This window comes from Varanus komodoensis, unplaced genomic scaffold (assembly GCF_004798865.1).
Source record: "Varanus komodoensis strain SLA01 unplaced genomic scaffold, ASM479886v1 scaffold40, whole genome shotgun sequence".
NCBI lineage: Eukaryota > Metazoa > Chordata > Lepidosauria > Squamata > Varanidae > Varanus > Varanus komodoensis.
In genome coordinates this window covers 2247656-2266664 of record NW_025335942.1, presented here as the reverse complement: position 1 = coordinate 2266664, position 19009 = coordinate 2247656, and the positions used below count along the sequence as shown (strand labels likewise).

At 44.4% G+C, this 19009-nt stretch overlaps 1 protein-coding gene across 1 annotated transcript in view; it reads right to left on the bottom strand.

The window, feature by feature from the left end:
- CTNND2 (catenin delta 2) overlaps positions 1–19009 on the bottom strand; it is a 489283-nt gene that overhangs the window by 96319 nt on the left and 373955 nt on the right. Inside the window, exon 11 of the mRNA XM_044442939.1 lies at positions 9108–9291. Coding sequence (XP_044298874.1) covers positions 9108–9291 — 184 coding nt within the window. The remainder of the gene's footprint in view (positions 1–9107; positions 9292–19009) is intronic.

The following is a 19009-nucleotide window of genomic DNA, read 5'->3' as shown; positions in this document are numbered from 1 at the left end:
TCTGTGCTGATTAATAAACATCAAACTCTAAAAACGACACTGTACTAGTATGACAACCAAAAAATTTACAACAACAAAGTTCCAGTGCTCTGAAACAGAAAATGCACGGTTGCCTACAAACCGGGATATTTTGGGCTAGTGAGAACCCTCATTGCTGCACTGATAGGTAAGTCTGGTAGCATGTGGCCCACTGTGACCTGTAGACAACGGCCACTTGGCCCCCACTAGGCATACACCCTTCGAACAGATAAGACAAACACTCCTGGGCCTTCATAACTGGCTTCCGGATGAAGAGAACATGGGAAGGAAGGCCCAGGTTTGTACCGTGTGTGTCCAGCAGTATCTCTCTGCAATGTAAGATCAATGAACTCACAAAGCAACACCTAATATAGTTGGAGTGTTCTGCCCTTGACTGCAAACTCAGAGCACACATTCATATAAACATTAGGTAGACCATAAAAATTGATGGGGCAACATCAACATGTTTGTGGCAGCATCAACACGTTCCCTCAACACTGAGGGAACTGGGTTTCTTCAGCCTGGAGAAGAGGAGACTCAGAGGGGATCTGTTGGCGACATACAGGCATGTGAGGGGATGTCACACGGAGGTGGGTAGAGACCTGTTCTCCCCTGCAGAGGAAGGCAGGACGCGCTCCAATGGAGCAAAGCTCAGGGAGCCAAGGCTCCATCTGGATGCCAGGAAGCACTTTCTGACAGTCAGGACTCCGAGGGTGTGGAGTGGGCTTCCAGAAGAGGTCGTTGAGGTCCATCAGTGAGGCTGGACGTCCACATGGTGGGCATGTTGTGAGCGGAGTCAGCTGGAGCCGGGGGTCAGACTAGATGGCCCAGGAGACCCCTTCTGACTTGCTCTGTTTCTATGTTTCTATGTTTACTCTGTTATCTAACTACCACAACAGAAGTTCAATGCTAAAGGTTCACATGCTCATTGTCATTGGATAATACATGTTAAAACTAATTAAAACATCTGATGAACAATAAAGGGTTGTTTTCTTAATGATCATTCTCCATCCATCCATTCCTTCATCTGTCCAAACATAGATTAAAAGTTCAGTAAAGTGATATAATATGCTTGAGAAATCATTGGTAGTTGAACTCACAGTAGTTAGAATTGGCAGATGTTTGTATGTACATTTCATCTGACAACTTGAATAAAAACAACATGCGTGCAGGATCAGCTGAGGATAATCAAGACCCAGTATTTTTTCATACGGTCAAGGGACTGGAGTAAGAACATTTAGTTTCGGTGCACTTACAGTATATACTGGAGGAGTTGTATAGTCTTTCTCGGGCAAGAAAGTTCCATAAAAATGTCAACAGTTCCTCTGGCTGAATTTAGCTCTCAAGTGCATCAACAAACCTTTCTTAGGTTCAGGACAGAAAGGCAGTTTGAAATCCAGATGTGAGGTATAGCACTGTATGCGCCATGCAAGTTCTATTTTCATCTCAAAAGACAAATGCTTGGCTTTCTCTCACAAACGTTCTCTGAACAAAAAACAGCTAACTCTGCATTCAGAAGCTGCAGCTGAGAATCCAGAGGAGCTGCCGGGAAGCCTCCACACTCGGAAAGACACCCATGCAATGCAGTAAGAACGCAGAGACTGTCTTTGCCTCTTGGCTGCTCCCATTCTGCACATCTGCTGGACAGTTAATGTAGCCATCTAACTGTTTTGCTTTGGACGGGGGGTGGGGGGGGGAGGAGGCTGGAGCACCACCATAATATGAGATGTTCTGAGATAGGAATCTCAGTCCCCTCTTCTTCTGCCCCAGAAAATGCCCCTTTACCCCTTCTTTGAGGTCACTCCAGAGAAGCAGCCAGCACAGTTCTTTGCATGCCCTCCATTAAGTGGGGTAAGAATCTGCACATGGTTCCTCAGTCCAAGGTTGGATCTGGGAATCCAAAGGATCCTGTGGCCTTCTCGAGGCACTTTCTAGGGGCCATAGGAGCGATCTACTCTCCATTTTTACCTCTTGGTTTGACTTTTTTAAGGAATGCTCAGATAAAAATTGAGTGGCCTCTTGTCAAGACACTGGTCAGGCCATGTCCCTTAACTTCCAACTTCCCGGTTGGATTTCTGTAACGCGCTCTACGTGGGGCTGCCCCTGAACACAGTCTGGATACTTCAGATGGTGCAAAACAGAGCAGCCAGGTTGCTGATGGGGACTGGGCGTTATTCTCACATAATCCCAGTCCTCTACCAGCTTCACTGGCTTCCCATCAAAGTCCGGGTTCAATTCAAGGTGCTGGTTATTACCTATAAAGCCCTTAATGGCTTGGGACCCGGATACCTGATTCTTCCATATTTGCCCTCCCGCCCCTTGAGATGGGCAGCGGAGGCTCTCCTCCGGGAACCCTCCGTGAAAGATATTAGGAGGCAAAGTACCCGGAGGAGGGCTTTCTCTGTGGTGGCACCTCATCTATGAAATGCACTCCCCAGAGAGGTCCGCCTTGTGCCGTCGTTATTTGATTTTCAGTGCCAGGTTAAGACCTTTTTATTCCAGCAGTATTTCAATAAGTTTTAATATTGCCTTTTCTATGTTTTTAATTGCAGCCAGTGTGGGTCGGGAAATTTATTTATGTTATATTTCACATTGTAAGCCATCCTGAGGCTTTTTTGCGAATAGGACAGCAAATAAATATTTTAAATAAATAAAATAAATAAATAATCTTCAACTGTGCCACAGATTTGGGTCCTCCAATTCCATGCCCTGAAACCTATCCATAAGACTGAAAAAAACCTTAGAAGGTAACATCTATATGTCAACATTTGCCTCTACTCTTTAATAATCACTATTATACGGTTGCTCCTGCATTATAGCTTGAATATAGACTAGTTACAAATAGCTTCCAAAGTACAAATGATCTACCAATGCCTGAATTACTTTTACGGGCCAGGCAGTATTCTCACAAGCCTTGGAATCGAAAACTTAATCACCTGTGCTCAAAAACATCCTATGTGGCAGTTTTAAAGGCTTGGAAAGCTGGTCTGCACACTGTTTGAAAGCATTGTTATGATCCCTTCTCACAAATGGGCCATAGAAGGTGTGATAATGTTCAGGTCACGGAACCATTTGAGTAAAAGGTAATTGCTTCACTGGGCAAGAAGCTTTGGTGGCTGTTATAAAGGTCCAGCCACGTGACAAGTGGTTGTTTTTTCCTCACAAACATGGTCAGGTGGGATACAAAGTGGAAGGGTTCTGGGTGGCCTCTTGCTGCAGACATAAGCGCGCTCTATTTCCATCAATAATACCTGACTTGCAATGTGAGCTAGGAAAGGCAGGAGAGACCAGGGACAGACGTGAATATGTCCAGCAGAATATTCTTAGCCTTTAGTTGGTATGGAGATAACTGGCAGGTTAGGAATACAAGCAATCCCCAAGTTACAAATGTCCAAAATACGAACAACCCGTACTTCCAAATGCACTGCCATAAAGCCTATTAATTTTAAAAATTACTGCAGAAAAATGCCATTACCACAGAGTGAGGGGTAGTGAAGAGGGAAGGTCTCCAAAGCATCACCATAGAGCAGAAGTGAAAGGGTAGAGAGGGAGGCCTCCAAAGCATCACCATAGAGCGGAAGTGAAAGGGTAGAGAGGGAGGCCACCAAAGCATCACCATAGAGTGGAAGTGAAAGGGTAGAGAGGGAGGCCTCCAAAACATCACCAGAGAGAGGAAGTGAAAGGGTAGAGAGGGAGGCCTCCAAAGCATCACCAGAGAGAGGAAGTGAAAGGGTAGAGAGGGAGGCCTCCAAAGCATCACCATAGAGAGGAAGTGAAAGGGTAGAGAGGGAGGCCTCCAAAGCATCACCATAGAGAAGAAGTGAAAGGGTAGAGAGGGAGGCCTCCAAAGCATGCCTTCCTGCCCTGCCCATCTGACATTTCCTTGCTGCAAAGAGGAGGCACTGGGGAGTTTGGGGTGGGGGCTGAGATAGTCACTGTTGTTCTGCTTTCACAGGGGTCCTGTGCCCCTAACTCTGCAAATGTGGAGAGTCGATTATATGTGATCTGACTTATATACAAATTTGACTTAAAGACAAATTTTTGTTCTCTTGGGAACAGAACTCGCTTGTAACCCAGGGACTGCCTGTTTAGCACTGCCTTACTGTTTAGTAGTGTCTGAGGCCTTTTATGCACTGGTCACCTTGATAACTCTTGATGTTCACAAAAGACATGGCCATCCTGTAGCTTTCATATAGCCTGAAGTGGCTGTTCCTGCCTAAATCTGGCACTGAAGCAGGGTTGGGCATGGCTGAAATTTGGATGGGTAAAAATATTGCGCACTTTGGCTATGGGAGGTACAGAAAGGTAATATAATAATAATCTCAGAGCATACATAAACACCATGCACAGTGTAATCTGCATGAAGTTATGAATTGGGACCTCTTTTTCTTTCAACCATGGGATGCCGAAAAGTCAGTCCTACTTCCACAGAAGTGACACATTACACATACAGAGAAAGCTTTTTACACCAAAACCAAGATTGCTAAATGCAATGCATTAACGTATTTAAATTCAGCAGTAAGTGATAAATGTGACACAATGGAAATTAAGCAGCAAATCAGTCATCTAACTCTTTTTAAGCCCAGAAAGGAAATACCGTATTTTTCGCTCTATAAGACGCACTTTCCCCCCCTCAAAAGGAAGGGGAAATGTCTGTGCGTCTTACAGAGCGAATGTGTGTGTGCCCGATGCCCGAGATGCTGCCGGCCGCTTGTACCACGTGGCACCACCTGGCCGGCACGCGCTCGGCACGCGCTGCTCCACGCCTCCCTCCGGCACAGGTGAGAGCTGTGTCGCTCAGGGGGAGCGGTGCAGAGGAGGAGGAACCACGGGCTTGAACCCGCCGGCCGCATGGACTGCTCACCCCCACCGCCTGGGAAGACCTGCCGCCGCGCTGCCCGGAAGACCACCGCCAGCACGCTACCCGCCTGGCTACACCACACCTGGCCGGCACACGCTCGGCGTGCCCTGCTCCACCCCCCTCCTCCGGCGCAGGTGAGAGCTGTTAATCACAGGTCGGTGTGTGTTTTCAAATGGCAACCCGTCTTTTAATAAAGCCCATGGGGAAGTGATGGGGAATGTGCCTGGGATTATCAGGAAGCTTTCCATGGATCCCTCCTCTAAAAACTAGGTGCATGTTATGGTCAGGTGCGTCTTATAGAGTGAAAAATACGGTAATGGATTTGGAGAGGAAGCAAACAGCACCTTTTAAAGAAAGCAGAAAGGTATAACAGGAGGGATCAAGGAAGGTATCAGTGAAGCTTCAATTATCTTGATAAAAGAAGAAGGCTGACTGAATGGTTTGAGGTTTAGTTAAGACTTGTATAGGAATTCATAACATGCAGCAATGAAAATACACTGGTTTGTATCTCGAGAACTGTTTGTAATTCTACGCACGCAACAGAGATTTTTCGTTCCTGTCTTGCAACAATGCCTCATGCATCCCCCGCTTCAATGTTATGGGGGTTCCAACCAGGAACAAATCGGAAGAAATCAGCATCTACCCCTCTCTGTGACAGTGGGTAGCAGATGAGTCTTCTGGATCCAAGTCAAACAGCAATAATTGCTAGTGCTTATGAGAGAGAGGCAGCATTAAGGGGCAGTTTATGCTACCAGCAGAATCTGGCAGCACCGCTTTCCCCCTACAGGTTGCGATTATGCGTGTCGGTGTGCAGGTACAGGGGCAAAGGATCTTTGATTCCCCATGAAATGATTCCAGGATGCAAAAAAATAGCTTTTGAGGAGGCGAGTTATGCAGAAGTCTGATATACTACTGGAGTTCCTTGCACAGGGAAGCATTTCATCATGGTTGCACCTTCTGTTCATCGCTGCAGGCTCAGGAGATGCAGACCTGCTCATAAAATGTATAAAATGGCTCTTAAATGAGCTTGGAAGCCCAAAAATAAAATTAAAATAAACAAAGGTGACTTGAAAGCCTGCTAATCACAAATGGGAATGCAGCAAAACGATTGTCTGCCCGTAGCCGTTGTTAGTCAGTTTAACTACAGCTCAATTTTAGATAAACTATACAAGATTTTCCAACACCGATGAGTGGAAACCTCTGTTTATCTAGTCCTACTGGGCAATTTCTGTGGTGCGTGGAAGATAATATCATGCAGCCATTGGAAGATGGTAGCCTAAAGTCAAAACCTAGAGAACTTCATTAGGAATTGAAGGGCCTGAGCGTGCTCAGCAGGGCTTGCACCATTGTGTATTTCTGAACAGAAGCATTCCCATGTCTCACAAACTGCTATTGAATCCTTTCCAGACATTATGCAAATATTTTGGCATTTCAGAAGGTATTTGCCATGCAGAGTGGGGGGCTGCTGTTCTTTAAACAAAACAAAAAGATTTTAAAATGAAAAACCTCGTTGTGTGTTGTTATTCCCATGGTTTTCTGAATTGTGGCTTCAGTCCTGAAATGCGTTTGAAATGAACGGGCAGAACAACCCGCTGGGGAAGAAGTCTTTAAAGTGTTCTGTTCGGAAGGTGCTGGAAATTTAAATGTGTGCAGCATGCCTCCAGTATTCACATTTTTAAAACAATAACCAAATCCTGCAGACATTTTGCTGCAAAGACTCCAAACTCAGGGATAGCGCCAAGGGTGAGCAGGGCTGGGTGCCAGCCAGTGGCCATCGCCTGCTCCTTTCACTGGCTCTTGGACTGCCAAGCAAGCAAGCAAGATGTAGCGGCGCCGAGAAAGAGGTGCTGGCACGAAAGCAGCTGCTGGTGGTGGTGGTGAGGAGGCAGATGCGTGGAAGGGAAGGTGCCCACTGCGCTGCCTTCCCCCAGGGCCTTCTGACACGTGCCGCTAGCACTGCAGCTGCCGACTGTTTTGGATGCACACAGGCACCTTTTACGCTCTCTGGTATTATCCGCTGTTTCCATATTACTAAGAAAATAAACTCACGACCCACACATACAGTCATAAAGACTAGTAAATGTCAAGCATTATTTTGGATCCCATAATGTTAGATTTGTGATATAAGGTGTGTTATGCCCCTCGCAAGGGCAGGTTATGCCTTTATGAAAGCACACCCAGACTCTGAAATTCGTAACACAGCACAGTTATTTATAAGCAATGTCTTCTCTACATCAATCCAATGCCAGCATTCTTGCCAGATTGATGGGACGTATGAAACAAAAAAAGTATCAAACAGTCAGCTCCTGGTTGACAAAGAAAGGGAGTAGATGTTTCCCCAGTTATCCTTCCAGGAAAAGCCAGCAATATCCAGAGAAGCTGAAATCTGCATAATCACCTTTTCCCCAACAGTGGCATATTAAACACAAGATGCGATTGGACTTCTGAGCAGAGCACCAACACCATGGGTTGGAAGCCATTGTCTAGAGGTCTTTTCTTCCCTTGAAAAGAGTTCAGTCTAATTTCCTGAGGACCATCTTCCAAGCACCCCACTGCGCTTCAAACATGGTCCAATTTTAAGAAGCTGGCCTTCTTAAAATTGAAACTTTGGCTTGGATTTACATCTTTTCTTACTGGCTCAAGCTCCTATTCTTTCCAGCTGGCTTGGTCCCTTTAATAATGACTGACAGCTTTCAGAACTCTTGGAGCCAGGCAACATGGGCCAGATTGCAATTATAGGGTTATTCATGGCCAGCTATCTCCTCAATGGGCTATGAATGGGCATTAGCAGGACTTAAACAGCGGGGCACTGATTCAGAGCAACAAACAGATCATCCAGTTCTACCCAGAAATACGTTCCTGAACCATTCTGCACATCTCTTGCAACCAGCTTGATATCTCAGTAGCATAACGATCCCCAAATTTAGAAGGGCTTCATCTCTAGCTAGATTCAATGCCCTCCCAACAGCCATTACTGAAGGGGGATATCAAAAAATACCGATTACTCCGATTCTTTTTATCTTAAGTTACTTTTATCTGATCAATCCGATTTTATCTCCTTGGCTACAGCCAAATACTGTTCAGTAGTTTGTACAGCATATGGTAGAATTAACCCTAAATGTTGTTAGGGTCTACCAGAATGTTTTTACTTCTTGTTTTAATTAATTTTATTAGTACTGTATTTTTCTTATTTTTAACTAATAGTAATTTTGTTTTATTTATTGGCTGGTCAATGACTGAATAAAGAATTGACTGATTGTCTACCATGGCTCCTTCTCCTTACTGAGTGCTTTGGCATATAAATGTCTTTATCCGTCAACCTCCAACCGCAAAAATTAGCACAGGGCACACATGCTGCAGTGAAGTTTTTACAATATCCACTGCTCCGCTGTCCCTCACTCCAAATCACCTCTCCATTGACTAATGTTACACAGATTATTCAGCTGAAATCATGGGTAAATGCCAATGGAAATGTCTCATCCAACCAGTCCCTGAGTGCAAGATTGGAAACCTGAGTTTGTGTTTGAAAAGACATGTGTTCCTGATTTTTACAGCTTATTCATGGGGGTTTCTGGACCTCATATACCACTAGCTTTTGTCATAAAATACCTATACTTCCTTTAAATCAAACTTTGGTGCAACACCAGGCATTTCCACCATATGAAAAAAAGTTCACCCAACAAGGTGTCAAACAGGCCTGTACAACGTACAATCCACCAAGCCAAAACACAGCAGTATCCATCAGCCACGCGTTGTGGTCCATCAGGTATGCCTGGTGTTTGTGCTCCTTGGCAGTCACCAAAAAGAGGCTTTCTAAATTGCTGATGGGCTACTATACATGCCAGGCAGGCCAGCTTTTGCAAATCAAGTGTAGAAGAACATGGGTAACACACGGTCAAGAATCCCTCTAAATGTTTCGTGTGGACACTTTGCAACAGGCTTTGGCGGCACCAACAGGGCCTGACAAATAACTCTCCTGAAGGTAGGGATGGAAACGAGGGACCTGCAGAACATAGTTATTTATTTAAAACATTTCTATGCCGCCCCCATCGCAACAAAGCGTCGGGGCGGCTCACAACAAAAACAAAACAAACAAAATCATACAAAAAAATTATACACTAAAAATATTAAAACCCGGTGCATCTCGGCTTAAAATTTTTTAAAAATCCTACAGAATAAATTAACACTTAAAATAAATTAAACCCCCGCTTTGGTCATCAAAACTCACCTTAGGCACCCAGTGGCATTGCGCAGCACCTGCGATGAATGAAGCTGAATTTTGTGGTCATCCTGGAGTGGGGAGTTTTCCCATCCCGAATGAGGAATGATGACTGCATTGGTCAATACTGCAAGGGCATCCTGGATAATTGGCATTTTTAGTGCATCACAAGAGGACAGGTTCCAGAGAACACCTAGAAGAAAGAGAACACAGAACTGTTGTAATGACTTACAGAGACAGAAAGGGATGTTACTGCACAAGGACAACAATGGAAGCACCATAAAAGGCCACCCCGTCTAGAGGGGAGACTCTCCTTTCTGCTGGTGTTCAAAGGCTTGCAGGAATGGCTGAAAAATCGCACCAGAAATTATTTAAGGTGCAATCTTGTGAATGTTTAGACAGGAAAAAGTCCTGTAATGCTCAACATTCCCCAGCCAACATGGTGGGCTGAGGAATGCTAGAGGACTTATTTCTAAACATGCATAGGGTAGCACCAGTAATGTATTTATAACTCATGTTTTATACATGCTAGAACCGAAGAGGGTAGGGCTGGAACCAAACAGATGGTTGCCCATCTAGGCACTGAGCTTAATGAGTCTTGCTTAGTGTCAGATGGATTGCATGATTGTACAGCCTTTCAAGACCATTCTGTGGGACTGCTGCTTCATTTAGAGTGCAAATCTACGCAAATTTAGGCAGAAAAAAGTGTTTTTGGGACTATACTTTCATAGGCTTTTACATTCATTCATTCATTTATTCATGAATCTGCCCAATAGCTAATCTTCCCCATGCACCTGGCACAGCTGTTTGAAAAGAACAAACATCCACCATGTCTTTGATACGCAATTACATCTACGTATGCATATGAGACAACCGGAACAAGAGAAGATGCACATGCCCACTTTCCATGCAATCCATAGAAACATAGAAACTGAGCGAGTCAGAAAGGGTCTCCTGGGCCATCTAGTCTGACCCCCGGCTCTAGCCAGCTCTGCTCATGACATGCCTACCATGTGCAATCCAATAATCTATGAACCAAGCAATTATATGTGAACCAGGCCCTTCCACAGACCTTCTGGTTCTTCATGACTGTAAGCTGATGAAGATATTTTTGCAGGGGCAAACTTTGCTAAGGATACTACCAAAACTCTCCTATTCAGTCCAGTCCTAGAGACATGATTTACCGTAGGTTTGCAGTTCCCACTCCCCACTTTGGGGCTTTTTGTACAATAAAAATAAAACAAAATGTATTGTTATGTAGCTTCATACCAAATGGATATACCTGGAAGCTTTGGACCATACCATCCGTGATAATGACATCATTGTGTGAAAATCAGGAAAACAGTAACAAAATAAAACCACACAACATACCTAAAGAATATAGACATGAAGAATCAGGAAAGACTGTAAAATGGATTTCTTAAAAGGTGAAGTAGTATCAGCTGGATTTAATTTAGAGGCTGAGGGGGCTAGGGGACTAGTATAAAAAGTCTGCAAAGCCAACTCCAAATATCTTTTCTGTGAGTTAAATGGTGCCTCCTCACAGAAATGATGGAATTCACCCTTTCCCAAAGAATAATTTCCATACAGTTCTAGCAGAGGGAGAATCAAGCATACGGCCGGAAACAGGATTCCAGATTTTAAATAACAACACTAGTTCTCTTTAAAAGGGTACATCTCAGCTTAACTCTGGAAGATTACTATGTTAAGATCACTGCTCCTGCATCCATGTTTTGAGAAATTCATAACCATATATTGCTCAGGCAATTATATTGTGTACAATAAACTAGGATGTAACCAGAATAGCATCTAGTTATATTATCATGAATATCTTCCAGCTTGTACAGCCTCAGGGGTCAAGCCTATCTTGGGACAGAAACAGTGCTGGCCCCCTCGTAATGGGGAAGGGATGGGAGAAGATACGATCCTGCTGGTTCTCTTGAACCACTCAGTGGTGCTTGATGCCATGTTGGATAGTCTCCTTCTGGATCATTTATCTAAGTTGGGCGTAGGAGGAATGGGGATAAAGTGGATTCAACCCTTTCAGGACGAACAGTTTCAGAAGGTTCCCCTTGGGGAAGTCTTCTCTATCCCATGGCCAATGGCCTGCAGAGGGATGTAAGCCCTCTGGTTTTTTCGAAGTCTACCTTGAGCTGCTGGAGAAAGTCATTCAGAGGTTTTGGCTGAAGTGCCATCATGATGCTAGTGGCCTGGCTCTACCTCCTTTCCAGGCTGTTGGGCTTCACAACCAGGCTTGGTGGTGAATGGGGAAACCGAGTGAGGCTTAACCACACAAGGCACAGGGACGCCAACTAATCTGGATAGATGATATTGGATGCGAGATGGGGTTTCACTTCTGTTGAAGGATCAGGTGCATCGTTTGGGTGTGCTCGTGGACTTGGCACTAACTGGGGAAGCTAACAATAAGGTTGCCATTGTGGCCAGTTTAGGTTGGTGTGCCCGTTGAAGGAGAAAGATCCTGCTTCAGTAATTCCTGCTGCTGTGTCACTGAAACTGGACAGTGATGCGAAGCCTTTGAGAATGGTTTGGAAAGACCCACTGATGCAGAACGCAATGCACAGATCTTGGTGGGGGCCAGCTGGTCAGTTCATGCGATACTTTATGAGCTGCACTGGTGGCTAGTGCACTTCTGGAAGTGTTGGTTCTATCCGTTAAAGCTGTACATTGATTCGGGACCAAGTATCTGGAGGGCCGGCTACCTCCAAACCAGCTGCCTGCACTCCGAGATCCTTGGTGGAGGTGCTACTCAACCGCATGCCTCCAAGAGCAATTAGCCTGGTGAGTGCAAGGAGAGAGCACCCCCCACTCAGCGGTTGCCCTGGTCCCCTGGAAGCAGCCTCCTTTGGCCCTTCTTACATGGCTTTAGCACCCACCTGCTTCTGCTCGTCTCTGTACTATCTTGAGCTGTTGATTTCACTGGTAATTTCTGCTTTTAGTTATCAACTCTGCTCGTATGGGCCTTTATTGTAATCACTTTGCAAGTTCTTTGAACATTTTGTAGACTGGCCTGAGAGAGTTCCGTCCTTAAGGTGGCCTAGAAACAGCTGCAAATGCATAAATTATAACCCTGATTGGGTTTTTTTTTTTTGCTTAATTGCCTGTGCTACATCTTTCCACCATTACAATTTCTTGTTTCCCAGCCCTGCCTCAATGGGCCACGTCTCTCCACCCTGAGAGTGGGAGCTGAACACAAATCGTTGCTATTATCTGTCAAAGGGACAACCTGATCTGCGAACAAAACATGCCAGTATTTTGACTCCTGTTGGGACTAGAACTTCAACCATCTGACAAATTTGAATTTTGAATTGCTCTTTAAATCACCGTTATATAACAAGTACTGATGGCCAATAGAAAATAATCACGAACACATGGCTAGCAATTCACTTTGTCTACATTAATAATAAGGTTTGCTTGGTCTTAAACGGACATTCAATAGAAGTTCTATGCCTTTAACACAAAGAACACAAAATTTTTCTTTGTATCAATTGGGCGCTGGTCTATCTAGCTCAGGCCTCTTTGTGCAGCACTGACGGGAAGCAGCTTCCCAGGCTAAAATATACATGAAGACGTCAGAGTTGAACTGTAGACCTCTCCAGTGTAGCACACCTGCTCCACCTTCTAAGGGTAATGCAAAGAACACCCATGAAGCCATAGCCAGGATTCCTCATGTGGGCACTGACCCTTATACCATGCACTACATTCACCAGAGGCTGCATTAAAAAGGTAAAGGTAAAGGTAAAGGTAAAGGTAAAGGTTTCCCCTTGACGTTACGTCCAGTCATGCCTGACTCTAGGGGGCGGTGCTCATCTCCGTTTCCTAGCCGAGGGAGCCAGCGTTTGTCTTCAGACAGTCTCCGTGGTCATGTGGCCAGCATGACTAGACACCAAAGTGCATGGAACGCTGTTCCCTGCCCACCGGAGTGGTACCTTTTCATCTACCTGCATTTGCATGCTTTCGAACTGCAGGGTTGGCAGGAGCTGGGACGGAGCAATGGGAACTCACCCTGTTGTGCAGATTCAAACCGGCGACCTTCCGATCAACCAGCCCAGCAGCAAAACGGTTTAAACCACTGCGCCACCTGCAGTCCCGAGGCAGCATTAGACCCTCCCCAATGAGTGCATCACTTTCCTTTCTCCCACATCAGTAAATGGCGCCCATTCATTCCTATGGTTTGTGCAATGCAATAGGTGAAAGGGATTGTCCAACACTGTTGATGGAGGATCCTCGACCCTCGACCACAGGAACACTATGGAGGAAATTTGGCACACAGAGTCCCCAGAGGTACTTTGCCCATTAACACACGTGTGTGCCCATCACACCACTTTCTCACGAGACACTGCCACAATAGGAAGGTGCCAGGATACTGCGAGAGAGACGCATTTCAGGGCTGACTGCTCTTCCTTCGTGGACGTTCTTGCTTGAAATGGCCATTGGTGCCTCTTGCTTCATGACTGATGAAGGCTCCATCCTCCTCCTCTTCTCCAGGCCGCGGGCTACATGTGGTTGGATCAGGGCGTGCTTTGTGAAAGGAAGGGCAAGCCCAGCTCCTTGCAACTGCTCCTTCTTGGGCCAACTGATGGGCCAGGTTGGTCTCCCCTTTCTCTGACCCTGATCTTTCCCTTGCGTACCTTGTCCTTCTATGTCGCAAGCCTGAGAACAGCGCCTGCTTCTCTCTTCCTTTCCCTCCCTCTTGATATGAGCCACTCTCGGAGACAATAACTGCCTGAAAAGCAGGAGAAAAACGCAGTATATATGTATGAGGCTTCTTCAAAAAGTTTCCACACTTTCATATTTTATAAATATGTTTTATAGATATTTTTGCGGATGGCATTAAAAAGTTGGTACGACACTGGGAAAAATGCATTGCAAAGGGTGACCGTGTAGAAAAGTGATGTAATTTGCTGTTCAGATTCTTAATAAATAGAGTTTTAAAAAGTATGGAAACTTTTTGAAGAATTCTTGTACATAAATAGATCGACAAACATGTCTCTGAACTTTGACTGGCATGCTACCGCAGCCGTCAACGCCAGGGCAAAATTGTTTTCTTGCTGTGTTTACGTTCACTGGCGGGATTATATTGGTGCTTATATGTTTCTGTTTCTTATGTTTAATCCATAAAGGGGGCACAAAAACTATATGGATTAGAGAACATCTCTTTCACATACTATGATCACTTAAAATGAAAGTTTTTAAGGCTATTATAAACAGCCAAGCCAGTTCTACTGATGTCACAATAAAAATCACACATCTGTGTCTGTACACGTCACTAACTAAGTGAATGTCAAGGGTACTTTTGCAGAAACTTATTAACTTGATTAACTGATTAAAAATCACACACACAAGGCATTTTCTATCCAGCTATTTTTCTTTTTAAACAAATCTGAATACCTTCTTAAACTAAATGTCAAAATACTTTACAAAAAGTCCTTAGCAAATAGGACTGACGCAAATATTGCATCATTTTAATTGCACACTAACCCTCCCGGAGAAATGCCGTCTTTCACCATTTTTTCCTGTGCTACCTCTTTGAATCCAGATTGTTTCAGCTGAATTAATCATACAATTCTGCAAAGCAATGCAGTTGTGATATAGTACACAACTGGTCCCTCACATTTGCACTAACTGCTACTGATGGGGGTGAACAAGAACTGCAGAGTTTGAAATGAAAATCTTCCAGGGACTGTGGGACCTGATGTATAAAACATCCAGAGGATGCCAGGTTGAGGATGCTTGCTCTTGAGCATGCTCACAAAGACCTTTTCGTAATAGGATTCATGGTTTCCTGTGGTTCCGCTGTTTCATATTAAGGAGAGCCATTTGCTTTGAATGGGCTGTTGAACTGGTGGAGTTAGAGTGGAAACAGTCACCCCACATTTAGTTTCTCCAAGCTGTCTCAGAATAGATTCAGATGGACCTAAGTTTTTCTCCAATAATTTTCAAAAGAGACACAAAAACAAACAAACCGATCACGCCCGATTTAAGTGATGCATGGAACGCAAAAACAGATGGTGCCGAGGGACAATTCAAGCTGGATGACCATCGCCCTCTGAACTCAGAGGACTATGAGCACCCTTTAATCCTCTGACTGGAGGGAGGGAGGTTGCTTTTTTTTTTTTTTTTTATTAAAACATTTTTATGCCGCCCCATTCGCCGAAGCCTCGGGGCGGCTCACATCAATAAATTAAAATAATTCTAATATAAATTAAAATATAAATATAAAATTAAAATACAACAGTACAGTATAAAATAAGCCGCCCTGGCTTTTGCCCTCCTCCCACCCTGCAATACATCCAGATGGCCCAGTCTGGTTGTCCAAGTGTGGCATTTCAGAGGTTTGGGCATCCCAAGGGGTACCCTACATCCTGCCAATACCAGCCAGCATAGCTCTCCATTGAGCTGGCATGTGGAGTCACCTGTGGAAGCAGAGCAGGGGGTTGGACTCATGGTCTTACAGGCCCCCTCAAACTCTACTACTGGTCTCCAAGGTTGTGTTTGCTGTTTGCTGTTTGCTGTTTGCTGTTCTTTCCATGCCAGTATCAAGGGAGTGGGGAGATACTCCGAGCTTGGAGTCTCGGTCATGTGAACCCTGCCTTCACTCCCTCCAGTCTAAAACCTAGGCTTTCCCGATCATTTGCCATGGTGAGAACTAGGGAACAAATAAACCATGCAACAACCCACAACAGACGAGTGGGCTCGCCACAGCTTGCTTCCACTATGCTTCTCCCTTGGTCCTTCGGCTGGCATCCCAACGTCCTTTGTGGCAGAACTCATTTGTCCCCTTCTTCCGGCTACCCCTTTTTGTTTATCCTGTTTTTTTGGCAAGACCTTAAAAATTCACAGTTCAGCCCCGGAAAATTGCTCAAATGCATTCATAATTATTTATTGTCAGTCTTTCGCAAGAGTGCCTAGTGCTCCCTTGTGCAGTCCCTATGTATAGTCCCACTTGTCAATTTCTTCGTCTGTTTCAGCTGATAAAAGAGCAGAACAGTGGAGTAAGTAACCTATATGGAAACTGACAAGCCTGGACCGTGTACAAGCTAATTTGTGCATAGTTGCCTGAGTCCAATTGCCAAGCTGTCAACTGAAAAGCACCAAAAGAGGTGAGGAGATGCAGCACATGTTGGTTCACCAACAAGCAGAAGGGGGGATATCTCCCACATTTGATTTTAAGCATTGAACTGACACTGACACAACCAGCTACCTTGGCAACACCTCCCCAAGTCTGGAGCTACCCCAGAAAGTGGAAATATTGGCTCTCCCCAAGGTTTTGTAGCTCCTTTCTGGAGTACTCTCTGCTGTAGTTACTCCGATAGTTCTTTAAAAGGAAGCTGAGAAATATATGCAAATTTAATGGCTGGGAAATAAAAGAGCAGTTACTGCAGGTGTGCAAATCTCACCTCTGTTTACTGCCGTGCCCTTTAATTGTTGCAGATTTCTTTGCATCCATTTACATTTGCCACTATATTTGCATACAATTCCCCGTCCGAAAAAACATGCACAAATATTCATGACAGTTTAAAAAGCGAGTGAGGGAGCGAGTGAGCAAAGAAGAACTCTCTGAGGTGGCAGAACGGAACAGAGCAACTGGGACACCAGGGCTGGTCATGCTTACATTCGCCCTGGGACCACATTCACCCTGAGTCAGTGAACCACTGAGTCAGCCACTTTTTTTAATAACTGTCAGGAGACCACCGCAGTAAGCGCTTTGAAAAGGAGCCACGAAACATGGGACAAGTCAGTCTTTCCCCTTTCTAACTAGCTAGAGACCCAGGGGAATGCAGAAAAGGTGAAGGACATCAAGAGGTGTTGCTTCACCCCTTAAAACAGAGAGGACTGTGTGGTTGAATGAAGGCTCTTGCTCCCCGCACTTTTGGTGCAGCATCTCGTGTGGCTTCCTCCCAGCATCCCTGCCTCTGAAGTGGTGATAAACCAGTGATGGTTGCTCTGCAATGGTGGATGGGCAGTGGCTGTCACAAAGAGTGGCAGAAGATTTTGTTATTCTCGCAGAGCTGCTTGCTAGCCACTTCATACAACCCACAAATGAACTGGGTTCAGACAACATGGCAACCCATCATGGAACAAACAAACATGGAACAAGCCGTGGGTTGTCAGTGTGGCTGGTTGCCAGTAAATAAGCCCCCCTGCAGGAAGCAGTTGAGATCTGGATGGCACAACAATCCACCATAGATCTGGATGGACACAACCATAGTTCTATTTAAAGTGCTATGATTTGCTAGCTTGTGGCCAGGCAAGCTCTGAAGCATAAATAAATCTGAAACCAGATTCCTGCTTCCACATCACAGTTATTCACCAAGTAAAGTCACTCAAAATTTCTTCAAGCTTGTCCTTTCTTTCTGTATGTTACACTCTCCTCTTTGATTAGCAATCAGTATGCTTTGTTTAAAGATGACAGACTTGACACAACTGTAATTCACTCCTTTGAAAAAATGACATCGTCACAGCAGTCTTATAAACAATGACATCTTATTTTTAAATTTTAGATGTAGGCAGAACATCCTCTTGCTAACCCTGCTGCTAATTAATGCACTGATCTCCTCAGTCGTATTAATCAACAACAATTAATCAACATCTCTACAAAACAACCATCACGTGATGGCCCCCTACCATTTTTAACTTCATTTACCAAACTGTAGCTCCTCAAGGGAGAGATGAGATGCAAATATAGAACAAACTCATTTTGTTCTTTCCTGAGGTTTCCAGTGGTAGTCAAACCTCAGGTGTGGCTATGCTTCATGCCTGCTGTCCATTCTAATTACAGACCCTTTTTCGTTCACCACAAGCCAATGGGACGCCTTCCCAGACATCTTAAATATGCTAATATCATTCATCTGGAAACTGGCCAGAAGGGATCTGGTTTATTATCAGACTAGAGAGAACTGGGTTTTTGACTCACCATTTTTTTCTGCTCACAATCTGTGCATCACACACACTAGGCTCACATGTTATGTGTATACAAGATTAAGCCAAATTTCTTACTAATAACTTAAAAGGGGGCTTGGTGATTCTTTCCCTCCCTTCCTCTATGGAATTTTATGGCTTTATAAAGAATATATTTAAGCCCTTTTTTGCTAAATTTGCAATGGTTTATTTGCATCGCAATAAACTACAAGATGGACCAGAAGCACTCACATTTTAATATCTGTTCTATAATTGGCTGCAGATTGGTTTTGTGTTAAGTTTGACATTTCCTCAATATACTGTAATTCACTGGCCTCATGGTTGCTTCCCTGACTAATACCCTCCTTATTTGTCACTGAGTTACGGAAGACGGTAGACTTTTTAGGTAGACTTGCTTTTGAACCATACGCTTTCCATTTTGCAATCACAGATTTAATTGCACTTCAGGAAATGCTCCTAGTTTAGGATTTTACTTTTTAAAAAAACTGAAATCTGATTGATGCTTCAGTTTTGATAGCTTCCTGGACTTTTATGATGCTGTCTGTTAGATACGCTCTTCAACAAACTCTGGGACCTTCCAGAAACATGAGAATTGCATCTAAGGGTATGTGGCAGATGCCCTCCATTCAGCTGCTAACACTGACCTCTGAAGGAAGTTTGTTGCACAGGGGCTTATTTAGGCAGGCATGAGCAAGAAAGTGAATACAGGTAAGGTTGATTTTGCTCACGCAAGTTTTGTACTACCAAACAACCACCACCACCACCGCCGCCAAGAAACAAAAACAAACAAAAATACGGACATAGCATCTTCATAGCGATGAATGTCTGGTGTATATCACATAGTAACAATTCCAATTAAAACTATTTCATTCCAAGTTGTAACACAAAAAATGTGGAAGTGTGTGTGTGTGTGTGTGTGTGTGTGTGTGTGTGAGAGAGAGAGAGAGAGAGAGAGAGAGAGAGAGAGAGAG